Below are 12,000 nucleotides of genomic sequence, written 5' to 3' on the forward strand. Positions count from 1 at the left end.
ATTTGTGGGTAACTTCCAGAATCATTTTGTGAGAGGAAATGCTCCTGAACTCTGTGTGGGAGTGTTGGGACTCTGTCCCTCTGTATTTGGAGTCCATACTATACACAGAGTCACAGCACTTCTGTGCTAAACTGAATTCGGAGTAAATACAACAGTAAAAATGTCATTGTGCTAGAAATGGAGCAGAAGTATGATGCATCTGTTTTATCTTGACCAGATATTGTTTTAATTACAGAAGTTGCTGCCCTCACCTTTAGAAAATTTTTTTTAACTTTCCCATAGTTTCAGCCTACTATAACATATCAATATTTAATTTTTCAGGATAATTGTTTTTATTTGCAGGCTTTCTCCAAAAGTTAGTGGTCCCTTTTCAGGATGTTTTGTAGGGTTTCGTGTGTGTGTGTGTGTGTGTGTTGGTTCCTTGCTCATCTGTTTGAGAATAGATCATTATGGGAAATAGCGAATATGCCAACCTTTTTGAAAGATGCTCGGGGTTGGTAGGCACTTATTTCACTGGAAGTCAACTCTGAAAGAAATCTGGAGTGGCAACCACTGTTGGAAAGGAGTGTTTTATCCGATAACGTGAGGTAACATGTAGGTACCCAAAGAGAGCCTGACAGACATGTGGAATGTCAGAATGGCGTTTTAAAGTGAAGACTAGTAAGGGGTACACATTTATGAGTTAGTTGCATTGAATCCGGCGTGGCATAAACAATTTTCAACCTATCCGTGCCTCAGTTTCTTCATCTGTAAAATGTAGATCATAATAACAACTACTCCACTGGCTGCTTGTGAGGATTTAAATCTGTTAAAACATGTAAATTGTTTTTACTAGTACCTGGAACATAGAAAATACTGTTAGAAGTACAAATAATCATTATAAGAAATCTACTACCAATTCATTTGTTTTGAAATACATTTTGGAAACTGGTAGCTTAAATTTCTGGTACTGCTCTGGGAGAAACAAATAGGACAATGAACACATGTGTACAGATACACACATTCACAGAGTCATGGTTAGATTAATGGTTAAATTTCTATTTTGAGATAGAATTTATGAATAAGAGACAATTATAGTTTTACATAAAGACAAGAATAGGCTATATGTATTTTTCTGAAGTAGATATATAGCACTATTTAAGAAAGGATGTTTTTATTTTATACATATGTGTAATTATGTTATAGTGTGTATATAATTTGTTTATGCCATATTTTGTTGTGACTTTTAGGAATTGTTAAATTAAAAAAAATTCTGATTATAATGGGAATTTTCAAAATAAAGTCTCAGATAATTCTTAATAAAATGTATAATGCTTTGAAAATTATAGTACAGCATACTTAATTAAATTTTGCTTGTTTTTCCGTAGTGGGAGATGAAAGCTCAGATTGTTTATGCATCAGTTTGGCAACAAATGATACATAGGACACCCAGTAATTACTGTTTGTTTTAGATGCTCCAGATACATAATAAAAGTGGTAAGCATAGGACAACTTTTAATATTAAAGTACATTAAAGGAATCAAGATTGTTCAGATTATTTCCCCAGTAGACAATGATTAGAATGCAATAGAAATTTTATGTGACCAAGAACTGTGATGATGTGACTTGAAAAAAATCACTTAGGAAAAATGGCTCACCCCTAAAGCATGGTTGGCCCTTGTCTTCATCTTGCAGCTTTGCTCCTCCTGAACCACGGCAAGTAACAGCCAGTTACCACCGTGTGGAAGTCTGTATATACAAAGGGGCGGGCAGAAACAGGTGTACAGTTGTGAGTGTGCGAAACAGAGTTTATTCTTATATGATTAATTACTGTATTATTTGTATTATTTATCTTTCTGTTATTGTTATTATTTCGTATTCTTACTTATGATTTATGTTTTAGGTAATGACGGGTGGTAATTTAGCCTACTTTTGCCTGCCCCTGTATACACTTAGGTTTCTTCCATTTCCGTTAGAAGAGGATGTAGGCCTCTCCCAACGGAGAGTTCTCCTCACCATTGTTCTTCAGGGATGCCCCTCGCTGCGGTCCTGGTTTGGCAGTGTTTTATGTTGGCATTTTATGTTGGCTTGCAGTGACATACTGAGTTGACCAATTTATGGGTTAGACTTGATTTTTTAAAAACCTCTGTCAATTGCTTATAGGAAACCTTCCCATTAAGACGAAGAAAAGTATGTGATTTTTGAGTGTTGAAATGACCTTGAATTTCAAGGGTAAATTGCACTTTGGCATATTGTGTAATCTTATTAATGTCTTATTTGATTCAGTGGTTTTATATATATATATAAAATTTATATATATATAAAATTATATATATATATATAATTTTTTAAGGAATTTTATGTATGAGGAACATTGGGCTGTAGATTTTTATTTCTTGATGATGTCTTTGCCTGGATTTGGTATCAGAGTAACACAGTAGGTTGGGAAATGTCTTCCCTATTGCCTGAAAAGTTTTATGTGGGATTGGTATTATTTCTTTCTTAAAAAATTGATAGGATTCACCAGTAAAACATTGTAGGCATGGGCATTTGTGAGAAGATGTTAATTACTATTTCTTTCTTTTTTTTTTTTTTTTGCTTGTTTTAGATGTGTTCAGTTTTTCTATTCTGAGTCAGTTCAGTTTTCGTTATTTATGTCATTTTAGAAATTTTTTCATTTCACCCATATTGTCTAATTTGTTGGCATAAAGTCATCATATGTCTTGTAATACTTTTAATTTCTGTAGTGTCAGTAGTGATGGTCCCAGTTTCACTCTTTATTTTGATAACTTGGCTTTTTTCCAACTTTTAAAAAACTGTGGTAAAATGAACATCAAGTTTTCCATCCTAACCATTTTTTCAGCTGGAGTTTGGTGGTATTATGTACATCCACGTTGTTGTGCAACCATCACCCCCTCCCTCCTCAGAACCCTTGTTATCTTGCACAGCCAAAACTCTGAATCAGTGAAACACTAACTTCCTATGAAGTCCTCCCCACTGCCCCTGGCAACTACCAGTCAACTTTTCATTTTTATGAATGGTACCTCCCATGAGTGGGATCATATAGTATTTGTCCTTTTGTGACTGGCTTATATCATGTAGCATCACATATTTAAGGTTCAGGAATGTTATACCAAGTGTTAAAAGTTTCTTATGAGGGCATAATAATCTTTGGATCTAAAGTAAGTCTCTTGTAGGCAACCTATCATTGCATCATGTTTATGAATCTGTTCTTCCAATTTCTTTCTTTTGTTTGGAGAGTTCAGTCCATTTACACTTAATTACTTGTAAGGAGGAACTTCTGTCACTTGCTGTTTATTTTCTGAAAGCCTTATAATGCTTTCCCCCATATTTCCTGCATTACTTTGGTCTTTTGTGTTTAGTTGACATTTTTAATATACAAACATTTAGTTCCCTTCTCATTTTCTTTTGTGTGTGTTCTAGAGCTCTTTTCTATGCCGTTACCCCAAGGCTTACATTAACATCCTAAAGTTATAAAACTTTAATTTGAATTTATGCCAGCTTAACTTTAATAACATATAAAAATTCTGCTTTTATACACCCCCATCTCCACTTCTTTTTTGTCACAGAATAACATCTCTCTCTCTATATGTCCAGAAATATTGACTAATCATTGTGCTTTTATGTACTAGTCTTTGAATCATGATGAAAAGAAAAGATGGACTTATAAACTAAAGTTACTGTAATACTGGCTTTTAGACTAATTATTGTTTTATTGAATGTATTAATCTCTTAAATCATGTAAATTACAAAAAGCAAAGTTAGAACAATACTAAATGTTTTACTTTCTCTTGTGTATTTATTATTACTGAGATCTTTACTTTTTCATATGGCTTCAAGTTACTGTCTAGTGTCCTTTTCAACCTGAAGGGTTCTCTGAAGCATTTATTCCAAAACAGGTTTAATAGTAATAAACTCCTTCAGTTTTTATCTTGGAATGTTTCAGTTTCTCCCTCACTTGTAGAAGACAGTTTAGCCTAATATAGGATTATGGTTGGCAGGGTTTTTTTTTTTTCTGTTAGTGCTTTGAATATATCATAACACTACTTTCTGGCCTACAAGGCTTCTGATAAAAAAAAATTTGCTGATATTCTCATTGAGGATCCTCTGTATGTGATGAGTTGCTTCTCTCTTAACTGCTTTCAAGTTTCTCTCTTTATCTTTGACTTCCTGTTGACAGTTTGATTATAATGTGCCTCAGTGTGGGTTTCTTTGAGTTCATCTTGGAGAATAGAGCTTCTCAGAAGTTTATATTCATGTATTTCCTCAAATCTGGGAAGTTTTGACAATTATTTCTTCAAATAATCTTTCTCTTCTGGGACTCACAATGTATATGTTCATGGTCTTGATGATGTCCCACAGGTTTCTTAGGCTTCCTTCACTTTTTTGTCTTTTTTCTTTCTGTCACATAGGTTTGACCATTTCAATTATCCTATGTTCAGGTTCACTGATTCTTTATCCTTCCTACTTAAATGTGCTTTTGAATACTTCTAATGAAATTTTCATATCAATTATTGTATTTTGAGCTCCAGAATTTTATTTGGTGTGATTTATATTTTTAACTTTTTAATTTTTACTTTCATTTTGTGCCTACGTCATTTTATTGACTTTCTCCATATCTTCCTTTAGTTCTTTTAGTATCTTTAAGACAGTTGTTTTAAATTCTTTGTTCACCTTCTTTCTCAGGGGTGATTTCTGTTTATTTTTCACTGAGCATGCCATACTGTCTTATTTTTTTTTATGCCTTGTGATTTTTATTGAAAACTGGACATTGGAATATTTCAATATAGTAACTCTGGAAATCAGATTTTCCCCTTTGCCCATGTTTTGCACCATCTGTGTGGGATTCACTCTGAGATGTAAACTTTAGGTTTTTTTTGAGCCTACACTCTTCTCTGGGCATGTACAGAAACTCAAAACTCCTTTCTATTTGGGTGGCTGCTTTTGAATAGCATAGTCTCTAAATACTTGGCTTCTAAGAGGAGACAAAAAGAAAAGTGAAGAGGGGTAATAAGAGAAAATAGAAAGGCTCTGGCCCTTTAAATCCGGGGGCACTTCATTTGGAGGGGGAGGAACTTGCAACAATGGCTTCTGCTTCTGTGTCTGCACCTCCATGATTAGAAACTGCAATTGGTGATCAGGACGTAGATCCCTGATACTTGGAGAACATGATACTTACTGCTCACCTTGGATCCCGAGAGCTGTGTGCATGTTGCTCTAGGTTTGCTCCAGGAAATGCATAGGGCTGGCTGCCATGAGGTTGGGAGGTGAAGAGTGTGTAGCCATTACTGTGCTAAGAGCTGAAATCACTTCACTAGAGCACAATTCACCAGCCAAGTCTTTCCTGGGAAGTTGCAACATTCAACAGACCCTAGGGTTCCCAAAGAAGTGCGTCTGACGGATTTGGCCGGTGCAGTTGCTGTTTAGGTGGGGAGATGATTCCTGGTGCTTCCAACTACACCATCTTCTAAGAAGCCTCTCTAGTTGTTTTCTTTTGGTCACACTAATAATGGTTAACTTTTTTGATCATTTCAAAGAAGTTTAATTGTTTTTTTCTATTTTTTAATATATTTTATTATTTGTGCATTGATTTTATTACTTCCTTTCTTGTCTTACTCTGTGATTTGCTTTTCTTTTTTCTAGGTTCTTGAGGTAGAGACTGATTATTTATTTCAGATCTTTCTCTTTTTCACTAGGAGGGTTTAATGCCATAAGCTTCTTTCTAAGCATTCTTCAGCTGCATTTTGTAAATTTGAAAGTGTTTGTTTTCATTATTTTAAATTGTTTTCTAATATCCCTTTATGGTTTATATTAATTTGGACCTAGTAATAATGAATTTTCTCAGCTTCTATTTTTCTGTGAATGTCTTTTTATTGCCATTATTAACAAAATAACTCCATCAAGGCATAGTTTCATATCATATAATATACCCTTCTTGAGTGTACAACACCATAGTGCTCCGGTTGTTTTAGTAAGTTGTGCAACCATAACCATGAGTACCATTTACACCATTTGGTTGCCCCGTGTCCTTCCTGCCTCTCATCCACTGTTAATCCCCACATCCTTCCCCATCCCTGCCCCCTGCCTCAGGCAAACACCAATTTTTGTCCTAATAGCTTCTCTTTTCTGAATGCTTTATGAAAATGAAATCATACAATATGTGATCTGTTGTGTCTCCTTTCAGTGAGCAAAAGGGTTTTGAGGTTTGTCCATGTCATAACATGTCCCAGTAGTTCATTGTTTATAATTGCTGAGTAGTAGTGGATTGTGTGAACATACATTGACTTCTGAACAACGTGTGGGTTAGGGATGCCGACCGCCTGTGCAGTCCCAAATCTGCCTGTAACTTAAGTGAGCCCTCCCCAACTGCCAGCTGACCCTTGCACAGTGTGGGTTTGAACTGCGCGGGTCAGTTGAACTGTGGTCAGTAGAACTGCCCAAGTCAATTGAACTGTGTAAGGCAATTGAAAACTACCCATTTTTAGGTGGACTCATGCATTTAAAACCTGCGTTGTTCAAGGATCTCCTGCGCTACGTTTAGGTTTTTTCTAAGTTTTGGCTGTTATGATTAGTGCTGCTAAAAACATGTATAAAAGCCTTTATATAAGTATATGTGTTCATTTCTCTTGGATGTACACCTAACAGTGGAATTACTGGGTAAATTCTTGTTTTTCACTTAAAGAACGAACACTTTTCTAAAGTGACTGCATCATTTTTATGTTTGTGCTGGTCATATATAAGTGTTCCTGATTTCTCTGTATCCTTGTCGATATTAGTTATTATCTGTTTTTTTTATTTTTATCACCCTAGTGACTGTGAAATGTAATCCTCTGGTTTTAATTTGCATTTCACTAATGAATGTTAGTGATAGGGAGCATGTTTTATGTGCTTACTAGCTATTTGTATGTCTTCTTTGAATAAAAATGTATGTTCAGATTTTTTTACCATTTAAATTATTTTTTTTGTCTTTTTATTGTTGGCTAGCCAATAGTTCTTTATATATTGTGGATGCAAGCCCCTTATCCTATATATGATCTACAGATATTTTCCCCTCATGCTGTGGGTTGTCTTTTTACTTTCTTGCTGTCATTTGAAGCACAGGGGTTTTTCATTTTGATGGAGTTCAAATCTTTATATATTTTTTCCTTTTATCATTTTGCTTTAGGAGTCAAATATAAGAAATCATTGCCTAATCCAAGATCATAAATATTTACACAAGTGTTTTCCTAAGAGTTTTAGAATTTTAGCTTGTATATTTAAGTCTTTGATGTATTTTGACTTAATTCTTATAAACAGGCTGGGCAAAGGAGGTGTACAGTTGTTTGTATGAAAAAGAATACAGTAATAAACATTAATACCAGAATAATCTTGGTGTTTCACAGACTCACAACTGTTACCGTACTTTTGCCAACAACTGAATGGTGTTAAATGGGGTGTAACTTTTTTTTCTTGCTGGTGGATTTTTGTTTTTACAACACTATTTACTGAAAAAGACTTTTATTTGTCTACTGAATTATTGTGGTAACTTTGTCAAAATCAGTTGATCAAAAATGTAAGGATTTAATTATGGCCTTTTAATTTTGTTCCATTGATCTGATGACTAGCCTCTTGCCAGGACCCACTGTCTTCATTGCTATAGCTTTGGAGTGTATTTGAAATCAGAGAGTGTAAGCCCTCATAGCTGCTCTTTTTCGAAGTTGTTTTGGTTCTCGTGGGTCCCTTATAGTTCCATGTGAATTTGAGAATCCACACAAAACCTGGTCCACACAAAAGCCAGCTTGAATTTTAATAACAATCAATTGACTTGAGGTTAATTTGGGGAGAGTTGACCTTATCATAACAATATTGAGTCTTTCAAACCACGAATAAAGGAATATCTCCCCACTTGTTGGCCTTTAATTTCCCCAGTGATGTTTGTGATTTTTAGTGTATGCGTCTTAAATGGCCTTTATTGTGTGTACTCAAATATATTTTCCTCTGGTGCTGTTGTGAAAGACACTGTGCTTTGTATTGCCTTCTTTTCTAAATAATATAGTTTTTCTTATTCAATTAATTTCCTTTTCTAACTGTCCATTTATGGGACTAGAATTGATTTTTGATCTTGTGTCCCGTGACTTTGTTGTGTTTGTTCTTGAGTTCTAATCTGTGTGTGTGTGTGTGTGTGTGTGTGCGCGCGCATCTGTGTGTTCTTTTGGGTTTTCTGAATATAGGATTTTGTCAAAGGCCAATAAGTAAAATTTTAGTCCCCCCTTTCCAACTTGGGTGGCATTTCCCCCGTAAGACAGCAGTGCCTAGCTCCCCCAGTACAATGTTGAGACAGTGACGAGAGCAGCTGTGTACTTGGCCTTGTTGTCTGTTTCAGGAGAAAAGACCTCTTTCACCTTAAGTATGATGTTTGTGTAGGCATTTGAACCTTTAATAATGCTGAGGCAGTTCCTTTTTATCCTGTTTATTGAGAGTTTTTATCATGAAGAAATGCTTGCTTGAACTAATTATTTCCTTGATTATCTATACTTACTCCTGCTTCTTGCCCTACTGTTCATTACATGGTAAACAAAGACAACGTAAATTGGTGGTAGCTTTGGGCTATGTTATCTTCCTCTAAACACTTTAGATTTTTCTTCTGGTAGACAGAGAAATTGCTAATGGACCCCTTGGATCCTTTCAAGGCTACGTTCAAGGGCAGACCAATCTTGGCTAAGATAAATGCGTGTGTTGCAGCCTCTAGTTCTCCCTCCTGTTGTGATGTTGGTCTTCACCATTTCTTCTTGATAAGTGGGTGTAGAGAGTTTTTTTCCAAACTAAAATCACAACACTCTTTCCTGTCTTCATTTTCTTCTCCAAAGATCGTAGATAAGTGATGCCGTGTGACATCCGAGGCTGGGTCAGATAAGGCTCTGAACCTCTAACTTGTTCACTGGCATACCTGGGCTTAAGGCTGAGTTGCCATGTAAGAAGGCCACTTACCCTGAGGTTTGCCATGCTGGGAGGATGCCCCAGCACCACAGAGAGGCCATGTTTTTTTTAAAGATTTTATTTATTTATTTATTTATTTATTTTTAGAGAGGAAAGGAGGGAGATAGAGAGAGCGAGCGAGAGAAACATAGAGAGAGCGAGAGAAACATCAATGTGTGGTTGCTGGGGGTTATCGCCTGCAACCCAGGCATGTACCCTGGCTGGGAATTGAACCTGCGACACTTCGGTTCGCAGCCCGCGCTCAATCCACTGAGCTACACCACCCAGGGAGAGGCCACTTTTAGGTCCTATTTTGATAGTTCCAGCCTGTGAGTATCAGAGTATCCCTCGATAAGGCCTAGACATGGTGCAGCAGGGATGAGCCAGCCCCGCTACCGTGTCCTGTCTGAATCTCTGCCTCACAGAATACATGAATATCATATCATTATTTTATCATTAGGTTTTGGAATACAGTGTCAGATAGAAATGATAACTGAAACAGATTTTGGTACCAGAATGAGATGCTGCCATATGTTTAGCTTGAGCCGTGGGCAGGACCCGGGAGGGCCTCGAAGAGAGGAAACCTGGCAGGACTCAAAGGGGGGCCATCAGCAAGGGCCTTGAGGAAGCTGGAGAGAATGCTGGAAGCCGGAGGAAAGGAGACTGGAGACCTTTATTAAATATAGTAAGGGAATTCAGCAAAATTGCCATGGCCATACTATGGAAAGTTGACAATGTACCTGTTGCAGGGAGGCATCAGGCTAAAGAGGCTTCCGAGTGATCTGTGTGCCTCCTGGTTCTTCTGTCTTTGTGAATGAGAGTCCCTGTGAAGTTACTCTGTCTGTGCTAGTCCCCCCATCGCGTGTTGGATGGGTGTAGGGTAACATGCCACTCTGTTTCATAGGTCTTCGGATCAAGAGGAACTCGACTGAGAATCCGGTGCCGGGGAGCCTAATCTGCACTTGGACCTGATGTAAAGGATGAAGTCTGAGACTGTGCTGATGGCATAATGGACTGCGACCCTAGGAGTCTGGGGGAGGGTGCAGTGTATTTCTCTTGTGGGAATGATGTGAATTGCTGTGGCCACAGGGAAGACTATGCTGCACTGTGTTCTCCAAAGACTGTCGCTGTAATATTTCTCACCTCACAGGCTTTCATCTAGTGTGACCTTGCCATTCCCCATCAAGAGGTCTGATTGGCCTGGGCAGGCAGGTGGCTCTCCTTGACCAAAGCAGAGGGTCGAAGTGATGCCATGTGACCTTATGAGAGGTCACCAACAGAGATGGCAGCTTTCACCTCGCTCCCACCTGGTGCCCTGACCCATCACGCAGGGAATTCAGCTGCCGCACCCAGGCTGTGAGGAAACCCCGGCCACATGGGGAGGCCACGTGCAAGGACCCAGCTGGACAGCTGCCAGCTGCTCTGGACCCTAGCCGTCTGAGGTGTCCTTGCTGAGGCCATGGGCATCATGCCAAGACAGGCCAACCTCATCGTGCCATTCATGTCCCAATTCCTAAGCTATGGGATCCAGGAACCTGATACAATAGTTGTATTTTATACACTAAGCTTTGGGGTAGTAACCGGAACAACCACATTATAAGACTTGTTAGACCTTTTGTTGTTAAAGTGGCTTCATAATGAGTAAAGTAGGAGTTTAAGTGAAAATGTTTGTGACACACATTTTAGGTGTCTAATGTCTTGCTTATTTATTAATTTGTTTGGTTTTAGGATACTAAGTCATATGGCTATTTGTGATTTCTAGATAGTTGATGTGTGACTGCCCTTTAGTTTGTACTGGTTTATTTGTAAACTTTACATTTAATTTGCATTTTGTTCTCCTACTTGAGTGAAAACTCAATAAATATAATAATCTTTTCAGTTTGCCTCTATATTTTACACATAATTGATATCAGATAAATGCCTATTGATTGACTTACCATTAAATTTTATCTTTTCAGAGGACATATGTCATAAGCTTCAAAGATAATGTGAAATATTATAGATGATTTAAGAAATGGGGAATTACATATCAATATTAACTCTTACTAATAAGGGTTAGAGTCTGCCTTCTAAGGAACTTCATTCCTGGTAAACTGTACATCTGTTTGAATATTTTCACAAGGTAAAGATTGGAGATAAAAGAACAAATGTTTCTAGCAGCCAAGAAAATATAATTTCTCGGAGGGTTTTACTGACATCTAGTGGCGCTCAGTCCTGCATGGTTTAAATTCCTGCTAGCTTCGCTCGACTCGCCTGTCCTTGGACAAGTCTTCTTTTAATTTTTGACTGTTCTTTTTTTAAGGAAAAATATATTTTCAGGTGTCTAAAGTGAGAAGAGGCACTTTTTGAGGATGTATATTACACCTATACCTTATATATTGTAATTTAATACAGATGAATAAATATGATCATGTCATTCATTCTTAAGTGTAGTTTATTTCCTGCACTTTTTTTTTTACTTCATTTACTTGGTTTTTCCTACCTTCCTCCTTCTTCCATTTATATAACTTCTCTACCCTTGTCTTAAGGTGTGGGCTGTGGTTACAGCCTAGATTTCCTCCCTGTGCATCCCTTTCAGTGCATGAGTGAATGTAATTATGTAAATATACATGTTTTTGTTCTAAAACATAGTTTTAGAAAAGTAAGACCATGTATAATTTTATGCATTTTGCTTTCCTCACTTAACATATCTCTTTGCAATCTAAGATAAGTAATGCAGTTCTAATTATTAATTTAAATGTATGCATAGCTTTTAAAAGCATGGGTGTATTTTAATTTTGTTGTCAGTGACTTCCCTATTGGTAGCTATTTTTCTCTGTGGTTCGTGCCAGCTTGACTGTAGCAGTGGTGCATATCCATGTCTCTCTACGTAAGACAGAGGTCACTCTGCTTCTCTGAGGTAGCTTTTTTAGCAGTGAGGTTGGTGGGTAAAAGAATGTGTTTCTAATTTTAATAGATGTTGGCAGATTGCTTTTAAGAGCAGATGCAATTTCAATCAACTGTGCACAAAAATACCTTTTCCCTACTCAGCATTAGATTTCACAG

General features: G+C 37.1%; 1 protein-coding gene and 1 long non-coding RNA gene across 4 annotated transcripts in view; both read left to right on the plus strand.

The window, feature by feature from the left end:
• TDRD15 (tudor domain containing 15) overlaps positions 1-10,830 on the plus strand; it is a 29,489-nt gene extending 18,659 nt beyond the window's left edge. For all 3 annotated transcript variants that reach the window (XM_036027699.1, XM_036027698.1, XM_036027697.1), the window contains one exon: positions 9,860-10,830. In XM_036027699.1, coding sequence (XP_035883592.1) covers positions 9,860-9,927 — 68 coding nt within the window. In that variant the 3' untranslated portion in view covers positions 9,928-10,830. The remainder of the gene's footprint in view (positions 1-9,859) is intronic.
• On the plus strand, positions 384-6,356 carry LOC118501031. Its single transcript, XR_004903597.1, has 2 exons — positions 384-416; positions 2,333-6,356. It is a non-coding gene; the product is annotated as an uncharacterized LOC118501031 (long non-coding RNA).
• Positions 10,831-12,000: the final 1,170 nt, after the last annotated feature.

This window comes from Phyllostomus discolor, chromosome 6, assembly GCF_004126475.2.
Source record: "Phyllostomus discolor isolate MPI-MPIP mPhyDis1 chromosome 6, mPhyDis1.pri.v3, whole genome shotgun sequence".
Taxonomy (NCBI): domain Eukaryota; kingdom Metazoa; phylum Chordata; class Mammalia; order Chiroptera; family Phyllostomidae; genus Phyllostomus; species Phyllostomus discolor.